The 23608-nt window shown below is 42.8% G+C and overlaps 1 protein-coding gene across 3 annotated transcripts in view; it reads left to right on the forward strand.

Annotated features, from left to right (window-relative positions):
- Positions 1-23608, forward strand: part of LOC146783420 (solute carrier family 2, facilitated glucose transporter member 11-like) — a 617692-nt gene that overhangs the window by 172889 nt on the left and 421195 nt on the right. For all 3 annotated transcript variants that reach the window (XM_085636133.1, XM_085636132.1, XM_085636134.1), the window contains exons 2-3: positions 2471-2569; positions 5734-5894. In XM_085636133.1, the coding sequence (XP_085492259.1) occupies positions 2471-2569; positions 5734-5894 (260 nt within the window). The remainder of the gene's footprint in view (positions 1-2470; positions 2570-5733; positions 5895-23608) is intronic.

Below are 23608 nucleotides of genomic sequence, written 5' to 3' on the forward strand. Positions count from 1 at the left end.
TCAGACCTTGCTGGTCTGCACCGCTGACTTTCTTCACTTTCCACAAGACTTGCTGTTGCCAAGGCTTGTTGGCTTCAATCCAGTTGCCGACACCTCAGTAAGCTGCAGACTTTATGGGACACTCCGAATCCAGCTCCTGGTCATCATTGACGCCTCCTGGACCTCGTGGCTGAAGAGTCAAGACACCTGTGATCACCTGAAATCACCCGACTACTGTGGGCATCCAGCTTCCTGGCCCCGGGTCACTGGCAAGTGACTTTGAACACTGTCTCCTCTGCTTTCAGGTCTTCTTTCTTCAGAATCCAGCCTTGGATTCCACCGGACACTTCTCCTGTCTTCACAAGCAGCAAGTCTTCTTTGGCTCCCATTGAAAACGACGCCGAGACCCGACACCAAAAGACACCTATGCACCCGGCTTCCCTGGGTGAGGTAACTCAAGTACTCCTGTGCTCCTGTGTGTGTTGCTCTAGAACTACTTACCTTGTAAGTGACTTGCTTGTAGACTCTCCAGAAGTATCCTAAAACTTTAAAATTCCAACCGCGATTTGCTCCATTGAAGTCTATTTGAATCCGCGGCTGTGTTCTCACACTGCATGCGTCTCCCGTGGGTCCTTTACTTACCTGCCTTGGGTGGATTAGTGAGGCCCCAGCGCTTCTGAAGACCTTAGGCCTTCTATCTCCACAAGTCGTTCTTCTTATACCTCTTATTTAGTATATGGTCTGGTACGCCCCTTGGGCCCCAGCCATATAAGTGCTTAATTTTTTGTGAAACGTTGATTTGTGCATATGTCCTTGACTTCTAATCTCATAAAGAGATTAGTAGAGTGTGTCTAGTAATAAATACAAATATATAAGGTAAAACAAGCTGCTTTACATTCCTCTGAGACTTAGCCTGAAGGCTGCTCTCCACAGCTACCACTAGGATAGCTTTCTTAAAAAGGTTGTCTTAAACCTATCTACCATAAGAGTCGAAATGTACTGGTGCAAGGTGGCCACTTTAACTAGTGACCAGCATATACCAGGCCAACTTCTCACAATTGCCAAAAGGGAAAGCCATGACAACATGAGGGCGCTAGCACATTGGAGGTAATTCCTGGCATATGGGAGGGAGCAGTCATGATAAAATGTTGGTCCTGACATGCTAGAGATCATTTTTAACATATGGGGGACCCAAAGCACATTTTGAAACAGTGGGGTCGATTGGCTTGGCACACCATGAAAAGACATGAATATTTAATGAGCCCCATTCAGAGCCTGGACATTTAAGTAACCTATGTTACAAATGTGCTTCACAATGCACTATTTGAGCCAAAATGTTAAAATAATTATCAGTTTCGGAACCCCTCTGTGCACTCTGTGGAGAAGGTCTGGCGCATTTGTATTATTTCCCACCACTTTCAGATATCATGTCAGCACCCTAATATAGACGGTATCTAAAAGAGACATTTGTTTGGGTCTTATTTTCATATGAATGATGCAGTTATTATTGAAGTCAGTGATGTCAATTACTGTGATGTACTCAGGACTAAGGCCACATGACATCACCTCCTAGAAAGATTTAGGGTTAAAGATCATATGATGTCACTTTCTGCGATGTCATTTATGGTCAAAGGTCGTGTGATGTCACTTCCGCTACCCCAGGCATTTTGGTGAATAAACGTCCATGAACTTAGTGCTGATATTGAGAGAATAATAGGATTGAGTTTTCTCCCACTCCCCAGGTGTGCTTGGTCCCCCCGACACTGGATTGTGCGTTATGGTAGGTCTGAACACATGGTACATGACAGAGGATCAAGGCACTTGCTCCCTAGCTCAAGAACTTTGAACTTTACAAGAGCTCTGTACCTCTTCCTGGAACCTATGGGTTGCTGGAACTTATGGATTCTCCCCCAGATATAGAACTTCCAACATGAGTCAATTGATTTTCTAAGACTACCCAATTGAAAATCAGGTCCTTGTTGTGGAGTTCAACATTTACCCACTACCCTCTGTAGAAGAACCTGCATGCTGAACTCAGAACATGATTACATTTGTCATTCAGACCCATTTTAAAGAAATAAGGAAACAGGAAACAACAGATAAAGCGATATGTTTTAGGGATTGTAACATGAACAGATATGGGTTCATTTGACTTGTGTGTTCCAGGACTTCCAAAGGCCTCTTGGTAAAGTGGTGGAGTGAGTTGTAAGAACTACCTGTCATGCATTGATAGCAGACAACCATTTGACAAACGGTGCCCCATTCCCACTGACCTTGCCGTGGGATTAGAATGCTTGGAATTAAATAATTTCCCGCAATCACCCACTCCACCTCTGGCCATGTTCAGTGTTGGATATGGCCTATTTAAGGGTGTTTTTGTGGGTCTTTATAGTCCTGGAGATATGTCCTGTCTCTGGGCCGGAATTAGAAATGTGATTAGACTAATGACAAATTATAACACAATTCTCACATAATATTTCTCTCTTTACAGTTCCAGTGCTGGTTAATGTTCCTCCTTAACTCCGTGCTGTGCATTGGATCCATGTTCCTCTTTGGTTTCCACATTTCAGTGGTCAATGCCCCTTCAGAGGTGAGTAGGCTACCTTGTGTTGGCCATGTCTTAGGCTGAAGGCACCATGAAATCCTTTCTTTTATTCAGCCATGCATTAACCTGGGGTCCAATAGAAGATATGTCTGGAGTAAAACAATTACACTTACAACACAGATTTCTATATATGTTGTCTAAAAACCCATAGATTTCAATTGGAGTTGTGAAGAAAAGCACCTTAAGTAGTCCAGCTCTCCTGCGACTAGTATTGTATCCAGGAACATATCCTCACAGTTGAAGAATATCATGTGAGTGCCTATACAAAAGTTGCGTACACTTTCTAAAGCCTGCTTTTGCAACTAAAGGGGGTAATGAGTTCTCAGCCCATCCTGCCCTTGCATTTTCCCTGTGTCCCATAGGGGTGACCTAACTATCAGTCACACTCTGTGTGTACATCTCTGTCATTCAGATCTGGCAGGCGCATCTTATTACAATGTCTATCACTATAGTGTGGGGCACTACATCATGCATCACCACATTGCAAAGATAAGATACATATTTTACCACTACCCTTAACCCACAACTTCATCCCTACAAGTACCTCAACTTCAATTTTGTAAATTCAGTTCATTAATTATTTTTTTCTTGACCGCATGGTTATTAATGATTGTTAAACTAATGATATGTTTTCCTAAACAAAACACTCACACCTTCCCTATTGTAAAATTTGATATTTATATGATTCATCTTTTCACCATACTCTAACCCTGATACTATCCCTAACTCCACCACTTAAATAATTATTTTGAATTTCTTTAAACTTACATCATCCCTTATCCTTCTCATTTTATCAAAATCTTTTTTATTTCATGAATACAGTATCTTTATTGTTCCCTTATTCCTTTTTAATATTTTATTTACATTTATTGAAAAATGCATATTTAAATGAATAATGTTAGCAGTAAGTAAACATAATAATACGGGGACTAATTTTACTACTAATTCTAATGATAAAAACAATAATATTTATATAAATATATATCTGGGAGAACCCCGCACCCTCAAATGCACCCCTTTTAATGTATTTATTGTATTGCATTGTATAAGTTACCATCAAATACACTAATATTATTATAATATTAACAGTATTCATTATAACATTTTAGTTAGTATGATGTTCTCTCAGTTACCTATTTTTTTACAGTTTATTTTAGATATTTATAAATGTAAATTATTAAATTGTTTGAAATACCCCAAGATTATTGTTTGTTTTCTTTTTTTATGCAATTTTTTTAATTATATTATTTTTCTTATTGCACTCACCAACCATTGGGGATCTATTAGTCACCTCTTTGTAGTAACATTTCAATTTAGAGGCGCTAATGTACTTGGAGCCCGATTTACAAAGGTAAACTTAGACTAGAAATCTAAATGTAGGCCTGAAGTCGAAGGGCCCAATTAAGCTGCCCCTTAAGTTTAGACGTGAAATCTAAAGTAGGACTTCATGTCTAAATTTACCTTTGTGAATCAGGCCCTTAGTGTATACCATTCTGAATGGGTCTGAAGAGTGATGGGATAGGCAGTGTTGTTCGGTAGATTGCTATATAACTCATTTGCCACTCAACTACTGCACTATATAATACATTAACAATTCGAACAATATGGCAATACGGGAAGCCCCACCTGCATTTGCTTATTTTGACATAGCAATAATCATATTTGCTTACAGATTGTTAGTCCCACCAATACCTGTCTGAGAAGAGCCCCAGCCCCACAGACACTTATTTATTAGTGTGTAGTCTCACACATCCTTTTTTATTGGTGCTCATGCGTGTGCACAATTGTTCCTTGGTGTTTTAACCTCCGCTGACACTTAGTCTCTGAGGCAAAGCTGCACTAGCATTTGTGTATTTGGATTTATATCAACAGCATTTGGTTATTGGGGTTACGCCCTTACTACAGTTAGTGATTGGAACTTTTCTTTGCACGCATTTGTTTATTAGTGTTAATCCTCACCCACACTTGCTCAATGGAGTTTATCGCTATATCTTGACCTAGAGAAGGGTGGAAAAACCCTCTCCCATGCCAGGAGGGCGAAGAGGTTCTTCCACTGGATGGAAGAGGTGCTGGTGGGACACGTCCTCCCTATTTAATACTAGCCAAACATACAGTATCCCGCCCTGTATTCGTGTGATACATGAGGCACTATTCTCCTCAGGTGGTACATCATCTGTTTAGGGTTGGGAAGGAAAAGATTCCTTTTTGTTATATAACTCTCACACACTCTGGTAGAGTCATGCTTCACTATCGGGTTCACCCGGACTCCTAAAAGTCAGGGTGGGCTCAACCATATTTCAGGGAGCACTTAGGAGAAGTAGACCAGGGAACTCAAGATTAAAAATCATCTTGTAACTCCAAGGTATCCCTTTATTCATGGAGTTACTGGGAATTTTAAAACGGGGGAAAATAGGGTAATGAGGATATTATGGTCCTATGATCCTAAAGCCAACATGTTTCAGCCCTTAAAATTGGACCTACTGGGTCCTGGGCTTTCGTCAGGGCGATTCACTTTTCCGCCCTGGTATTTTAAGGTTCCACCTATTTTTCAGGAAAATGTGCAGGAATCTGCACCTAAAATGGGCAGGTATATAGTTGTCCTTAGTCTGGTTTTTATCGTCTTTTATGGTGACCAATCTGAAAATAAAAAACACAGGTTTTGGACTGACACTATATGTGCCAGTATCATACTGCGTAATTAATCACTACCGCTTGTGGAGTCTTGGTTGGTGACTCTGTGTGCCAGCATGCATTATACACTGTAGATTAACTTTCAAGTGATAATTGGGTGTCTTGTTCCCTAATCAAACTCAGATTAGTGGTTGAGTTTATCCACACTCCCACCTATCTCGTGAATGTTAAGATTCAAAGACAGACTTTCTTACATTTCCTGTTAACTGTTAAGCACCATTAAAGACACACCCATTTGTTTGTGAATTAAAAACCACACAGTCACAAATTGTGTCGTGGATTTGTTGCTACTCAATCACACTCGTTCTCAGTGGGCACTCATACTTTTGTAGTGGACCTCTCAGAGGTTCATCAGACAGTTGTATTGTAGGAAATATTTGAGGTTGTATGACCACTGAAACATACTGGAGAGCTCAACAACAGCTTGATTATATAAATAAAACATTTATTTTTTGCAGTTCATTAAGACCTTCATCAACCAGACCTGGATGGATCGGTACAATTCCACAGTCCCTGAAGAAACTGTCACTCTACTGTGGTCCTTCACCATTTCCATCTTTAGTTTAGGAGGACTGCTTGGGTCTCTGGGATCTGCCTACCTAATTAGAAACTATGGCATGTAAGTATGCAACGTGATCTCACAATCTAGACTGTTATAGCAACAGAGTGCTCCAAGTTGAACAGGTGGAGATAGTTGATTATCTCAAACTATGTTATTTGACTGATTCTGCTGAAGCCTGCCAGAAAGACCGGACCTATGTGGGGTATGTATCTGAGGTACCCCACATAGGTCTGTCAGTGTTGGATCAATTCTAAAATATTAGGGTATCCTTGGACCATGTAAATGATTTTGATGTAGATTGATCAAATCTAAATGTATCCAATGCAGATATCCTGAAATTTCAGCACAGAGTTGGACTTCCTGGCCTATGTGGGACAACCCTACTGTACAGGACAAGACTTACGTTTTGGTCTCAATTTTAACTGAGACCCAAAGTTTGCGTCTCAGTTAAACTTGAGACTAAAACTTAAGTGAAACTGAAATAAAACTCTAACTTTTCTACTTGTAAACGCCCTTTGTGAATGCAGAAAGTTGTAAAGTTAGACTTTCGTCTCAGTTTACGAGTAACTATATGGCGGGTGATGAGGCACCATGTGGTAATGGCGCTCACTTTTAATAGATATGTGTGGGGCTTGGTATAAATTGCTATGGTGTTCAAGGGAGGGGGGAACCACCAAAAACCCTAAATATGATCCCTGGGGATTTGCCTTAAGAACAACTCAACGCCTGAGCACACATCCAAAATATTACTTTACAAGTCACCAATATAAATTATATTGTAGATGTTCTTGGTCTTTATTATCTTTTTTAGAGATCTAGCCAACATGTGCTTCGTCGTCCGGGGAATTAACCCATGACTTCCTCAGGGCTGGAAACATAATTGGATGATAAACATTTGTAGTGTGTAGGACACAGTACACACTATACACATAAAGTGTAGTGGAGACCCAAACACAACATCTATCCTTTACACCAAAGGTATGTCATACATTAGTGTTATAAGAATTGTAGTGGCTATTATCACACAGATTGTAAATATACATTGTAAGTCTATTGTATCATCACAGTGTTATATTATGGGACATGATGCACATATCAATATCAATACATTGTAAGTTCATGCGAGATAGCATCAACTTACTGATAATGTTGGTGGGGATATGTGTGCCTATCTTTTATCTCTCACAGTGAAGGTGAGTGATCAAAAATAAGTAATATCCTAAAAGAGGGAAAGTATATGGTAGCATACCCGTATTGAAGCGCTAAACCACCTTGAACATAAAAATAGTAATTGAAACATTTCTTATGGATATGGTAAGAGTTAGTCTAAATTATAGAATGCTAGACACTATAGTTTTCTTTTTAAACATTGTTTTTCCACCCCCTTTTACAAAGCGTGTAAAAATTTGTTAGGATTTGCCCATGTACAATACTTATTGCTACAGGTTACCCTCTAAGCGCAGGTTATCCAATATGGCGACCGCTAAGTGCTGGGAACTCTGAGACGCTTTCGAGTGTTCCAGTTCCCAGCCTTAATACTACCTGCCTTCTCGATAGCAATTCACCAAACGGCTGCATACTCACTATCGGTCGTTCTACACACTACAATTGTTTATCATCCAATTATCTTTCCAGCCCTGAGGAAGTTGTGGGTTAATTCCCCGGACAACAAAACACGTGTTGGCTGGATCTCTAAAGAAGATAATAAAGACCAAGAACATCTACGATTTCATTTATATTGATGACTTTTATTGTAGTATTTTGAATATGTGCTCGGGCATTGGGTTGTTCGTCTGAGTTTATGTTTGTGAATCGGGCCCACAGTCTAACTTTACGGCTTTCAGTATTCACAAAGGGCATTTACGAGTGTAAAAGTTAGACTTTTGTCTCAGTTAAACTTAAATATTGGTCTTAAGTTTAATTGAAGTTTACCTGAGACAAAAGTCTATCTTAACTACTCGTAAATGTCCTTTGTGAATACCAAACATTGTAAAATTAGATTTTAGTCTCTGTTTACCTTTGTGAATCGGGCCCACCATGTCTCACTGGTTTAGCATCCAACTTCCAAGCCCTCCTCATTCTGAACAAGCAAAACTTGCTCATTGGACCTGAGATCCAAGGAAATATCTAGATCATATTTCTGCACTCAACGAAGTATAGCTGGACCATCAAGCGATACATACATTTTCCTTCTGCCCTTCTTCCTGTAAACCCACAATTGGATTAAATAAAACCTATGATTTATATATTTCCTCACGCATATCCTTAAGGTTGTACGTCACTGGGGTGGAATGTCACACCGGGCCACATAGGGTCAAATACCTTTTTGGGAATAATGGTATACATTGACCTTGTATCCACCATTAATTCAATTGGTATAATATTCACTATAATTTCAGCTCTTGTCCATTCATCTATCCTTGTACTCTCCTTGCGTTCAATACAAAACACTCTTACTGGTATCCTCTCTTCCTACTCTACTCATGCTACTCCACGTTTGATCATATCTTTGCATACTCTCCAAAATGTCCCCTCTTACCATACCTACAACAATTCTTCTCACATGGAAAACACTCCTTGTAATCAGCAGCATGCAACATACTTCCACCCCTGTAACATCCATTATACCTTCTTCTATTGCCATTCCTGCATGACTTCTCCTTCCCGTTTTTCACACCCTGTTTCTCTTTAGTGTCAAAGTCCTTAGATGACTTTGTAGATTGTTCCATTTCCCTTGTGCATGAGTCTGACTCCTCTCCAATTTTCCCAATCGCTTCTTGTAGCGTTGGGTGTTTTTGCAGCCACCACCCCTCCTGCATTCTTTTGTTTTTGCACTGAACAATCAACTGGCCACTGATCACCTGCTTAGTCACAGAACCAAAATCACACTTTAGGGCTAACTCCCACAGCCTTCTTACAAATTGATCTATTGATACATGAGTCTTCTGATTATAAAATGTATGCCTTTGTTTGACTATGTTCACTTGCTTTTCACAGTAAATCTCTAGTCTTTTTTGTGCGTCAAAATAAGGATCTTCCATTTCTTCATGGTCTGCTCCCATAACTGCAGGCAGAAACTTGAAAACATGTTCACCTTCAGTTCCTAATAAATTAATCACCAATGCAATTTTAGGGTTTTACAAACAAAAACCGAATAAAGTTTATTTGAATTTGATTTGATTTAATCACCAATACTCTTTTCCTTGATGGTTGAAATTTCAAACCATCTATCGCTTCCAAATAATTCTCAAAATTTCCAATCCATTCCTCCCACTCAATAGATGAAGAACCAGATTGTGAGACAAACATTGGGTGAGCCGTTACCGATTGTAATGAATGGCCGTCTATTTGATTTCCCTTATTTAATTTTTGTATGGAAAGTGGAAAAGATGCAAATCTAGGTCTGATACACAAGTCCTTTGTTTGTTACCATGAAAGGCATGCTTTCACTTAATGTGGTCCTTTTACAATGTCTATGGCACTTGTAGTCTTCTTTCACTATCTATTTCAAATAAAATCCTCCCGGTAGAAAACAAACCTCTAAATGGCCACACTCCTGTTCTCCCATGAGCTGCCTGACTGTGGCGCAGTGCAACGATAGGATGCCTTCAATCTGTGTGATATACTTATAAGTTGCAACAAATCATTTCAGCATTTCCTGATAAATTACATGGATCAGATCCTGAACACTGCTCTCAATGTTAATGTTGCCCTGCATGCTCTGGCAGACTCACAGTGCTTACTACTCACACTTTGGCCTGAACGCACTGGCAGGAGAGCTCCACTCGTGAGGATCAGCGCGTACTGGAATATGTGTGCCGCTCCCTCTCTTGTTGCTGGCCTGTACACGCTAAGATGAAAGTACTGCATCTTCAGAGGTGCTGGCTTGTGCTTTTAGCAATGGTTACTGCTGGGTGAGGTGCGTGCTCTCACCACTAGGGCTGGCCCAAAAATTTGGCGAACACCGTATAAACTCAAGTCCCAGGGGGATAGAATTAATAACAGCACTTACAGCTTGCCACAGTAATTCAGCTGTTTTTCAAGTATTTTGGGGCTAGGCAAGCTGATAAGCCTAATAACTCGCCTTCATTGCCACCAAACACCCAAAACGTGGGTTCGACTTCACTGTAGCTGGTCTTCCAGTAGAACAGGCACTCATTGTCAAATTGAAGTAAGCTCCATGCAACTACTTTAGGAAAATTCAAGTTTATTCCCAACCAGCCACATGCGTGAAGCTCCCTTGCCTGCCACCACATCTGATTTCAGGATTCCAATTTCTAGTCAAAGTCCTGGAGACAGGGGGCGTGGCTACGCGGCAGAGCAAGATGGCCGCTAATTGAGGTGCCTCCGTGATCTGCTCCTCTGAGGCCATAATCGTCTATTGCAGACACTACGGAGCTCACCGGCCCCGATTTCGCGAAAAACAGACACCCAGGGCAGGAGATACGGGCATTCCCAACTATGGCCTGTTCCAACGTAAAAGCCGGGACCTAGCGTGGCGGCTGTGTCTGGAGGAAGGTCGTGACTGGAGGCGTGTCCCCTCCCCTCCAGGAGATCATCACAGGCCGGACCTGCCTTCGGGGCCTTTGTGCGGCTGAAAACGCTCTGGAGCCCTGCGTTACTCAGCCTTTGTCCATCCTGCAGGTGCTGAGCAACGAGGAACATAAAGCGGCGCCACCTGCAAAGCTGTGAAGCACGCACGAAGTATGGACCCAGGCGGTAAGGGGGAGACGCGTTGCGGGAGCCTGCGGGGGGGCTGGAAGCTGTGGATGCGGAGCGGATACTGAGAGAAGGCACCAAAACCTGCACAGTGCTGGAGTGAGACGCATCTACCTGTGACCTGACCGGGACGACCTTGATTGTTCCCCTTTGGAGACCCTTACAGCGCCATTATCCTGTGCCCTGGCTCACACACTTGAACATTGGTACGCTGCGCCAAAGACACTGTAGTGGCCCACCTTGACCCTGCGATAGCGCGGCCCTCTCTGTAACTGGGCTGAGAGGGTGCAGCACCGCTGAGCCTGAATTTGCAAGAGGCACTTGTGCCTCACTGTTGGCTAACAGTCAGCCTTTCTGGACCGCCCTGAAGGGCCCTGCCAAGTCTGTTGGGCCCCCACTCAAGTAGAAGTCGCCTACAAGCAAGTGCGGTATACCCCTCCCCCCACAGTGGTGCTCCTGGAAGAACTTGCCTGGGTAGAGGGGTAGCCAACCCAGTTGCAGAGCTCGAACTAGACGACCTCGTAGACAGTCATGTCTGGTACAAAGGGCACCAAATCATCCCAGCAAAGCAGACTTGACCGCTACACCTGCCCAAAGGCAGACCTGCCCGACCCCGAGCTGATGAAAGACAAACAGCAAGGTGGTGCAGAGTGCGACTCTCCAGACCTTACGTTAATAGGCGTAATGGAAGCCATCACTGGAGTGCGAGCCTCCATGGAGCAGCGATGGACACTCTCTCCTCAGAAATGATGCTTATCAGAGCTGACCTCGCCAAAAATAGGGAAAAAGTAAAACAATTACAACTCACCACGACGAGCCTAGTGGAAAATGCCTCGCAATTGCAGACTGAAATTCAAGAACTAAAAGCGTTTCGCAAACTCACTGAATGACTATGAAGGGCGCGCAAGGTGCAATAAGGTGCGCATCCTTGGCGTACCGGAAAATTCGGAAGGGCCTGCCACGGATCTCTTTGTGGAAAACCTAATAACTGCACACCTGCAACCAAACAGCCTATCCAACTTGTTTGTTATCGAAAGAGCGCACAGGGTGCCGGGGGGCTGCACAAGACCAGGAGCCCCCCGCCCCATATTGGCCAGGCTGCTGAACTACAGAGATAGAGACACTATCCTGCAAGCCACCAGGGTTGCCCCACCAATCAGGTTAGACAACTCGGAAATTACATTCTTTCCAGACTTCACACAGGCTGTGCAGAAACAACAGCGCTCATTTCTGGACGTTAAATGGAGACTCCGGGACAAAGGCCTGAAATACACCATGCTCTTCCCAGCCCGACTCTGGGTGGAAGCTGAGGGAAAGACCAGATTCTTTGATCTCACGGAAGCCGCGTCGGACTGGCTTGATGAATGGAGGGAAATGACGGAGAAGAGCTCCAGTGGCCGCTGAAGCTGATCACCTAACTACCGCAGTAAGACTTTCAAAGGTCTCTGACCACTCGCCCACTCCTCCCCCGCTGATTTGGCTGTCACCTGTTTAGAATCTGGTTCAGCGGGACAGCTCCTAAGTGGGGTGTGCAACTGCGGGCTTCGTACAATAACCCCATACAATGACTTTGGCCCTTCTGGGCCCAGAGAACTTACGTCTTAGAGTAACAGGGAGGACGGAAGGAGGGTTACCTAGTTCTCCCCCAGTTTCTTCTTTTAGTAACTTGTTGGGCGACAGGCACTCTGCATTTAGTAAACTATGGTCTGTTTTGAGCCCAGAGTGCAGGGAAGCAGGGAGGGGGGTTGTTGGGAGGGATTGATGGTTTGTGTTTATGGTTCTTGGGTTAGTATGGACAGTACAGTTATGATTTATCCTATAGGGAACCATACCTTATTTTGTTTCAATGTGTGCTCAGTAAAAAGAAAATATAAAAATTTTGAGTTGGAATGTTAATGGTCTTGGGGACAAGATTAAGCGCTGTGTCATCCTGCAACATATTAAGAGACTTGCACCTGATATTGTCCTGCTCCAAGAGACATATCTGGTTGGGAACACGTGTAAGGCAATGCACAGATGGGGTTACACAATGATCACACATGCAGGTTTCACGACAAACTCCCGAGGGGTGGGCATTATGATGACAAAGACGTTTCCCCGTTGCTTGTCTCCACATGGACTGATGATCTGGGTAGGTACATCGGGGTCACAGGCAAGTGCGAGGGGCAAACCGTAACATTTCTGTCTGTCTATGCGCCGCCTGGCCCACAGTCCGCCACATTCAAAGATTTAAGCACCATATTGTTGGCCTTACCAGACGGCTTGCTGGTACTTGGGGGGGATATCAATTCTGTACTTTCAGGCACACTAGACCAGCACCCCCCTTGTGCACCTCAATCTTCACACTCGCTATCCGGCTTCCTAGACACAATGGGGTTGGTCGATGGGTGGAGATCCTACAACCCAAGCAAAATTCAGCATACCTTCCACTACGGGGCACACAGTAGTTTCTCCCACCTGGACTACATCGTAGTCCCCGCACCACAGATCACAAACATCTACAAGATCAGGTACCCAGCCAGGGGCATCTCTGACCACTCCCCGTTATGGGTACACATAGTCCTCGATCACACGCAAGTGGGAAGAGTTGCCCCCATCAATCCATGGTACCTACGAGACCCAAAAATTTGTAAAGACCTGGTCAAAGCCATAGACCATTACTTTCTAGAGAACGAAGGATCAGTGGACTCTCCTCAAACGCTGTGGGTGGCCTTCAAAACTGTGCTCTGAGGTCAGGCTGTTTCCCTGATAGCTGGAACGAAAAAGGATAGACTCGAAGACATCACTGAAGTAGAGCAGGAGATATATCGCCTAGAACAAGACTTAGACTCGGATGTCACGCCTGATGCTCTCCATACGCTCCGCCTCAAGCAGGACGAATATAGGGCACTTGTAACTGATAAAGCCAAGGCATTGGGAAGGGACAAGATGGGCAGGATCTATGACTGGGGAGATAAGGCAGGGAAATTGATAGCCTGGCTAGATAAAAAGGAGTGGATTAACAGACTTGTCCCCGTTCTTATAGATGCTGAGAGGACTCCCATAACAGACCCCCCAAGCTATTGTTGGCCATTTTGCCGATCACTTCCGTGCTGTTTACACCTCCATTGCCCCGTACACCAAAGCTGACTCCACAGGTCTGGTTAGGGACATCTCTCTCCCCACCTTATCGGCCGACGACCGGACGTACCTTGACAGTAACCTTTCCACAGACGAAATAGCACTCGCGATACACGCACTACATCCAGGTAAGGCCCTGGGACCAAACGGCATCCCCATTGAACTTTACAAACTTCGACCTGACAATGTGGCTCCGTACCTAAAAGCCATCTATGAGGAAAGCCTTGAGAGAGGATTGTTACCTGTAGACCAAAGGATTGCTACCATTGGCACTATTCATAAAGAGGGGAAACCTAAATCCGACTGCACCCCCTACCGCCCTATCGAGCTCTTAAACGCTGAATCCAAAATCCTAGCCAAATTACTAGCTAACAGAGTAGTCAAAGTCATAGGCGACCTTATACACCCTGATCAATCTGGTTTTATGCCACGTAGGAACACTGCATTAAACCTGCGCAGGGTCCATGGCGTTTTGGGTAGGGCGAACACCATACTAGAGAAGCCATTATTGTCTCGCTGGATGCCACCATGGCATTTGATACGGTCGAATGGCCCTACCTCTTCGCTGTTCTCACAAAGATGAGATTTGGCCCAGGCTTTATTCAGTGGATGCGTCTCCTATACTGCGAACCTATGGTTTGAGTAGTGGTCAACAACAAAAAGTCGAACACCTTTATACTTAGTTGAGGGACTCGACAGGGATGTCTTCTTTCCCCCTTGCTATTCGCACTTGCCCTGGAACCCCTCGAGGCGTGGATCCGGAGAGACCCAGTCATTCGTGATATGCGCTGGTCCCCGGATTGGGAAGATCGTATTTCCCTCTACGCTGACGATATCCTACTATGCCTTACCTCCCCCAAAAAGTCCCTGATAGCTGTTCTCGACATCCTGGCCATCTTCGGTAGGTACTCCGGGTTTAGTATTAATTGGCAAAAATCCCTCCTTTATGTCCTCCAGGGTGACCCCCCTCCGATACCAACATATTGTCCAATACAAACCGCCACAGATGGTTTTAAATACTTGGGAATATTTATCTCTCTAGATCAGACGCTCCGGTATTCCCGTAACCCCGCCCCCCCCACTGAAAAGACTCAAGCGAGACATTGCGAATTGGAAGTCACTTCCTCTCTCAATGTTGGGCAAGGCAGCCCTTTTTAAAATGATGTAATTGCCCCAATTTTTGTACGCGCTACAAAATTCAGCTGACCCTGTCCCTAACTCATAATTCAAAGAAATAGAAGGTCTCCAGCGAGAGCTTCTGTGGGATGGCAAACCACGTGTCGCCTTGCACAAACTCACACTAAACTGGTATGATGGGGGATTAGTTTGCCGGATATTAAAAAATATTATTGGGCTGCACATTTGGCAGCCATCAATCACAGTATCTACAGCCGCCCTGATGACCCGGGATTCAATATGGACAGGTGGCTCCTCCCAGGAGTTGTCTACAATCAAGTGCTCTACTCCAAACCGGCTAAATACCCACTCATGGGTCCCACCAAACATGCGGTTGATGTCCGGCACTCAACCAACAAATCGCTTGGATGGGATCAAAAACTTACACTAGCAACGCCCCTTTGGGATTCTCAGATGCTGGGTAAACCGTGGAAATCAAAGGGCTTTGACAAATGGGAGCTAATAGGTATCTCGCGGCTAAGAGATCTCTGGTATAAGGGTGCAGTGAAGTCCCTTGCCATGCTCCAGCACCAGCATGAGTTGGCAGAATCAGAATGGTTCCGGTATCTACAAGTCTGACATGCTCTCCAGTCGACTTTGCCCAAAGGGTCCTCGCTCCTGACACTTTCCCACTAGAAGACAGGATACTTGATGGACATTTTCCCGAGAAAACTGTTTCCCTCATATACAAAAAAATCATAAACAACATGGAAGACCCCCTCCGCACACTTCGGGACAAATGGGTCAGAGACGGCATTGAACTAAATGATAAAGAGTGGCAGGAGGCGGTGTCCTCCCCTAAAATGGTCGCAATCCCAGCGAGGCACCGATTAGTACAATTTAAAATCCTCCACAGAATCTACATCACGGGGCCTCAACTACTACACATGGGGTAGCTAAAGTTGGGAACTGTAGAAGGGGCTGTACTCAACTGGGTTCTTTCATGCATATCATTTGGCACTGCAAACCTATCCAACGTTACTGGCAGAAGGTGCATGAAGTGATCAGTGAGGTTCTAACAGTTGCTCTGCGCCCAGAGGCGCGCAGGTGCCTTTTAAACATCTGGGAACCCACTGACCTTAACTCTTACGCAACTCAATGGGTTACCCTTGGACTTATGGAAGCCAAGAGGAACATTGCGCAGCTCTGGGGAGCAACCCTTGCACTCACAATAGCAGAGTGGTAGAAGGACCTTGACTGGTTCATGCACAGAGAAAAGACTGTTTAAATAGCTTGCGGCTGCCCCCGTAAATGGTCCAAGATCTGGGACTCCTGGAACTCGTATCGTGGTAATATTTGCGTCCCGCCCCGTAATATTATCTGTGATGATGCCCCTTCTCCATGACATCCAATGTAATATCCTATTGTATTGATGATTGTATTTGGTCTCCACTGTGTATTTCAAATGTCCTATTCACTGTACTGTAAGTTTATGTCGATACATGTTAATAAACAGATACAAAAAAAAAAAAAGTCCTGGAGGCAATGGTAACAATCACTGAGCAACTTGGTATCTCACACTTTGCTTCATTCTTTCCACCTCTGAGTTCCTTCCCTTTTGATCAATTTCATTTTTTATTCAACCCTAGCTTATGTCATTTTATCTCTATAATGAGCTACTGGTTGTTTTACATAATTTGTGCTCCCACACTCCCCGAGTCATTTTCTGACCAGGGACCCCATCCAACAGGGATTCTTTCTTAAAATAGAAAGAGTACCCCACAGCCTCTCTCCCTGGGCCAATATAGGTCCTGGGGACCCCATTCCCCAGCGCTGAAGTTTACACTAAAAGAGAGAGGGGCGCGCGGCCATACTCACCAAGCCTTTCAAAGGCCCTGGGGACTTCATCTCCCAGGGCAGCAACTTAAAAGGTAGGGAGCCACGTGGCCCTCCTCCCTGAGCCTCTAATGGCCCCGGGGTCCCCATCTACCAGTGTCAGCTCACTTGCTGTGTCCTGGGGAGCCCACCCCCATAACACAGTCGTTTTTCTGCCCGCACCTGTGACAGAGATCAGGGTGTGTATAATATTCCCACTACCACGGATAGAGTAATCTCACAGTTACACGCACATGCATACATCATACGCTAGGGCCCATTTCACTACACTAACATACGCTCAAATACTCTACCAGCAATAAACCTGTGGAAAGAAAAACTCCTAATCACCCTGCATCTATATCGAGGTCGATAAGACCTGGTTTTTGTGACTGTCCTTAAACATAATCTATACAACATATACAGCAATGATCAAAAATGTAAACCCAATAATTGACAAGAAAGAATATCCAACATCATGTTTAAAATTATATTGCTTTATCTAAAATTAGTCAAAGGAAATCAATCAGAGTAAATCATTTTCTCATAGTTACCTATTCTAGCTAAATGTCAGAACGGGTCAGGACAAGTCTCTCGGTAAATGTCTCTCAAGACGAAGTCCCTTCAGCATCGATCCTCAGCAACGCAGATTCGGTACGCGGCAAAGGCAAAATGGCAAGTGGCAAAAAACCCTCTCTAGGCTAACATTTCTTATAGTGTCTAAAACAATGGAAAGATACATTGGAAACATAGAAAAAGTTGTAATGTCCGCCGGACCTGCTGAGCAGAGCGAGAAGGAAAGGATGTAACATCGCTACATTTGAAAATCTCCGCTCAGGAAAAGTTCACATAATAAAGACTACGGAACAGGAACCAAGAAATAAAAAATGTATCTTGTTAGTTCTACTTCTCCTCGGCAATCGAGCCACAGTTCAGAGTTTTTCTCTAAGGCTCCTTTGTTTCCCAAGGCTGCCAAGGACATTTTCATTTCACTTGGAGATCTCCCAAAACTGCTGCTGTCCTCATGGAAAGTTTTCAAACAAGCAAGCAAGGACCATGGTCAGTTAGCTTCAGGACCATTTCCAGCAGGGGTCTCCCTCGTCACAGTTTTCATATTATAAATCACAGCCAGGCTTACAAATCGGCCATCTTTTCTAGGCCATCATAGGCCTCAATAGACCATCTTAATTAAAAGAAACAAAAACAACGTTACCACAGCATAGTGATTAAACAGTGTTAACCCCACTAATACCCTTATGTGTATGCATCTATCTAGCACTTGCAACATAGAAAAGCATTAATTCGGAAAGCATTTTGTGCTCAAAAATAAACAGCACATAGCAACGTTTAAACATGAAAACACGCACGTTATTTTTAAACAGCACATTTATGCGCACCCACGTGTAACTCTCTCTTGTTAGGACAAACGGATTGATTAATATAAACGCACTTGCACAAGACAAATAATTAATTGCTAGTAATTAATAAAATTAATATGACAACTAGACATGCCAGAGCTTCAAAAGCCAGCGAATTTTCAAACAGAAAACTCTGCTCCAGCAATCCCCCCTTTGGTGATTTTATCACCAAATAAACCCAAAAAAAAAATTTGTGAAAATTTAGTCCCATTTTAGGAGAAATCGGAAATGTCTTTTTCTCCTTACACAACACTACACACCAGTCACTCTTTCATCATCCCTCTTTGTCTCTAAGTAAACACTCTCCCTCAATTCTTCTAATTCAATTTCTTGAGGTTCTCTTTTCAACCTCTTATTTTTCTTTTCTTTATTCAATTTCTTCCTCCCTCCCCTGTTTTTACAACACACACACACCAATCTTATTATCAATAAAGCAATAATTATACAAGTTAAAGGAAACAATATTCTACCTATAATAGTACTACCTATTTTTGCAATAAAATCCTTAACAGCTATCATTTTATTAGCTATTTTAGTCCATAAATTCTCAGCTTCAAGTGGTACTAATTCTTCATGCAAATCAGTAATATTTTTGATATAGACCTTCAGGTCTTTACTTTCGTCTGGAATGTAAGTGCAACAATGTTGAACTTTCAGCATTCCACAGACTCCACCCTCCTTGGCCAATAGAATATCAAGGGCAAGTCGATTTTGCATAGACATGGCACGTACGGCACTTAATTCCGTATTCACCAAAAGAAACCCTCCAGCGGTATTTGTCGATAAGCGATCAACCACTGTGGACAGTTTCCGAATTCCATAAGCATTCAAAGAAATTCCCACTGCTGGAATCAAAACCCCAAAAATATCACCCACTATTTCAGACCAAGTTTCTCTCTTAAAACGCATTAGTAAATTAATATGTTCTACATCTGTTATTTTATCTATATGAAAAATCTTTGGAAAAACCAGGCCCACATAACACGTGTCATACCAATGGTCAGGCAACTTGTAATAAGCCTTATTCCCACAAACATAATATACTCCTGGAAAAATTGTATCTTCTCCACCTCTGAAACCCCAACCTGTTGCAATGAAGTATGTATCATGGCACTCACTAGTCCCAACAAAATATGTATCATATTGGGATTTCCTTCTCGTAATGCAAAGTTTACCCTTTTGCGATGCATCTAGAGCTAAAGTTGGACTAGCCCCATTTTTCAACTCTTTTCCCATCTCAATGTCCCAAATTGTCTCACTCACTTTATATTTTCCCGCTTTCTCATGCATGTTCAATCTCCTTTCCTCTACCATATCCAGAAAAGCTTTCTCTTCTCCTTTCAGACTGCAAGTTAAATTATTCTTAAAAATGTAATCTAATGTTAATCCTTTTTCTTCAATAAAAATCTCACCAAAAGTGTTAGCTTCTTTAGCTGGATTCAGCTCTTTGTTCATTGGCAAATGTCCAAAAATACTATCTCTGTTAGACATCTTATAATCTATTTTCCCTAACAAATAAAAAACACTACTTAAAATACTACAAGAAATACCATATGTAGCTGGTAAATGGTGATAAGTAACACCCTCTGAAACGGATGCAGTTAATTGCATACAAACGTAGCAATCCCTCACTTCCATTGTTTTCACATATTCATATAACAATTTTGAAAAAACATTACTAGAAAAATTATTAATTGACCTATCTTTATGTATGTAAGTATTACTTATTCTAATCGGAACTACTTTTTGTGAATTCTTCTCTATATTTGTCACATTTTCTGTATGCATCTCAAATTCAATTTTAAAAGTAACTAACAAAATTAAAACACCCCATAGAAGCATTAATAATCCAGTACAGCAGCAGCACATCCTACACCACCTCTTAAAGAAGGCACATCTATTCTGATTATTCTCTATGTTAGCCATTTTACTATTTTGCTTTAACCTCTACTACTCCACTACTGAAATAGGAACTTTCAAATTCTTCAACGATTGTTTCAAACTCTTTTCTCCTCCAGTTTCTCCAAAAGATCTTCTCGTTCACTCAATCCAAGTGAATCTTTCTTTTATTCAGTTTGGATACTTGTCATTCTTTACTTCAATTTCTTCAACATCAAATTGTATTAGATCTCCAACATCAAAATCCTCAGTATCTGACTCTTCTCCAATATCAGTCAAGAGTACTCTCAGGATTTCACCAGTATCTTCCTCAACCACTTCTCTCAAGATCTCTTCCGGATTATCTCGAGTCACTGTTTCTTCTTTTCCTTCTTCAGACAGTGCCACATAAGACCATTCCGGTGATCTGTACTTTTGGTTGGGTCTTCTTACTCTTTTTATTTCTACTGGTTCTTTTGATTCCTTTGATTCTTCTCCTTCAGCTTTTGAACTTTGACTCGATACTTCATTCACTTGTTCAGCTTTCGATGTGTTTGCTCTTATTATTCTGTATCTCAGCCTCTTAACTCTGTTGTTAGGCCAACGATCTCCTTTTGTCACCTTTTTTGGCTTTATTTCTTTATTGCTTCTTTCTCCAATCCAAGTTCTCTTTCTCAGAACTCGACCCTCTGTTTGTTCATTCTCATCATCCAATTCTGTCTCAAGTGCCTTCTGTTTTCGTTTTATAGCAGTTTTCTTTTTCTCCACAGATTTCTTCACCACTATTTGAGACTTCCCTACTCCTGTCCCTCCTCGGGTCTCCGACACGCAATCTTCTTGCTGTCTACTTGTCCCTTCACCTAGCTCGTCATGAATGTTCCCTACACCTCCTCGGGGGTCTTCCGCAATCTGTCCCTCTCTATCTTCTTCTGACCCTGCTTCTTCAAGTATAATCTCAAGTGGTTTTTCAATCTCCTCCTCTTCTGATTCAGGAGTAATCTCTGTGTGATTTCTCTTTTCTTTTCTTTTTCCTTCACTGCTGTTTGAAACTTCAGGCTCTCTTACAGAATCTGATCTTCTCTCTGATACTCGCAGTGATTCATTCGAAGCTTTTCCTGCTTCTTTCCTCACTGATTCTGTATCTTCATCATCACTGGAATCTGACTCTTCAAAATACTCTTTACCAGTTCCTTCTTTTGGGTTTGGAACTCTCAGAGTATGACTTGCATGTACCCAGTGCTTCACTCCAGCACACTTTACTGCAGTCGTCGTAGTCAGAATAACTTGTCTCGGCCTTCCCCACCTTGGAATCAAGCAATTTCTTCTTCTGTGTACCTTAATCCTCACCCAGTCTCCTGGACTCAGATCATGGGCTTGCTTCTTCTCAAGTGTGGTAGCTTCTTCTCCAACCTGGTGAAACACAGAATGAACTGCGTCAGCCAGGCCTTTACAGTAATCCAAAATCATGTCATCAGTTATTGTCACCAATTTATTGACAGGCACGAATGCATGGCGCATTGCACGTCCCATGATTATTTCGTGCGGACTCAAACCAGTAGTTCTATCTGGAGTAGATCTCATAGTCATCAGAACTAGAGGTAAAACGTCTGGCCATTTCATGCCAGTGGCTAAGCACATTTTTCCAATCCTATTCTTGATTGTGCCATTAATCTGCTCAACCACACCAGAAGCCTCTGGTTGGTATGCACAATGTAGCTTCTGCTGTATTTTCAATGCTTCACAAATCAAACCCATAAGCTCATTTTGAAAGTGTCCACCTCTATCAGACTCAACTGTTACTGGAAACCCGTACCTAGGAATCAACTCCCTTAACAGTAACTTTGCCACTGTTAATCCATCATTTCTTCTAGTCGGGTAAGCTTCCACCCACCTTGAAAACAAACAGACTACCACTAAAACATACCTCAGTCTGTTTACTTGGGGCATTTCAATGAAATCAATCTGCATTCTTGTAAAAGGACCTCCTTCTCTGCCTATTGTCCCCAGACTCACCACTGTCTTTTTTCCAGTGTTAAATTGCTGACAAACTAAACACCTTTGACAGATGCTTTCTGCAATTGTCCTGAACTTTGCATTGTACCAGGTCTGCTTGAACGACCTAACCATCGCATCCCTCCCCAAATGTCCCTGGCCATGATACATCCTTGCCATTGACGACAAGATGGAGTTGGGCATTACTGGTCTGCCATCTCTGTAGACCCAAACATGGTCTGTTTCTCTTGGAGCACATCCTGCCTTAATCCAATCTTTTTTCTCTTCCTCTCCTGCCTCATCTTGCAACTGTTTCACTTCATCCCAGGTTTCTAAGACATTAGTAAACATCACAGAGAGTAAAGACATTTCCCCCTCTCTGTCCCGATTGATGGACTGATTTGTCTTGGCACTGTATTGCGCAACATCGTTGGCATAACGGTTTCCGACCGTTATAAAATCCTCCCCTTGTCCATGGGCAGCACATTTTACAACTGCTAACTCCTTAGGCAGCTGTATCGCCTCAAGCAATTTACCAATCATTTCAGCATTCTTTATCGGAGTTCCACCCGATGTCAAGAAACCTCTTTGTAGCCAAAGCTGGCCAAAATCATGCACCACTCCAAATCCATACTGACTATCAGTCATTACAGTTGTCCTCAAATCTTTCCCAATTTCGCAAGCTTTTGTCAATGCCACCAATTCAGCAACTTGCGCAGATTTCACTCCTTTCAATGGTGATGCTTCCATGACCTCTGAAACTTTGCATACCGCATATGCTGCGCATAGCACACCATTATCATTTCTCAGGCATGATCCATCCACAAACAACACATGATCACTCTCATGCAAGGGAAGATCCCTTATGTCTGGTCTCGGTTTTGTGCAGTAATCAAGCACATCCAAACAATCATGATCATCTTCCATTTTCACACCCACATTTTCAATATCTGGCAAAAGTGTCGCTGGATTCACATTTACACATCTCTCAAGAGTCACATTTGATGCTCCCAGAATCACTTTTTCATATTTAGTCAACCGACTATGTGACATGTACTGAGTTCTGCTTCTTGTCAAAAGAATTGCCACATTGTGAGGTACGAATACCCTTACAGGATATCCCATTATGATTCCCTCACTCTGTTCTAGGCTTCTGCATGTTGCTGCCACAGATTTCAGACAACCTGGTAAACCCACAGCTACAGGGTCAAGTGTCGATGAGAAGTACGCAATAGGCCTTCTCAGTAATCCATGCTTCTGAATTAACACTGAAAGTGCACATCCATTCCTTTCACTGCAGTACAGCTCAAATTCCTTTTCGTAGTCAGGCATACCCAAAGCTGGAGCCTCACACATTTTACTTTTGAGCTCTTCAAATGCTGCCATTTGTTCTGCATCTAGATCCAATGGATCTGTCATTTCACTTTTTGTCAGTTTAATCAGTGGCTTTGCTATCAAGGAAAAATTTATTATCCACTGACGACAATAACCCACCATACCCAGGAACATTCTCACTTCTCTCTGAGTTTTTGGAGCTTTCATTTCTCTGATTATTCTGATCCTGTCATCAGTCACTTTTCTCAGACCCTTTTCAATATTGTGTCCAAGATAATGCACCTCTTTCTTGCAAAATTGCAATTTGGCTGGAGATAC

The sequence above is a fragment of the Triturus cristatus genome, chromosome 11 (genome assembly GCF_964204655.1).
Source record: "Triturus cristatus chromosome 11, aTriCri1.1, whole genome shotgun sequence".
Lineage (NCBI taxonomy): Eukaryota > Metazoa > Chordata > Amphibia > Caudata > Salamandridae > Triturus > Triturus cristatus.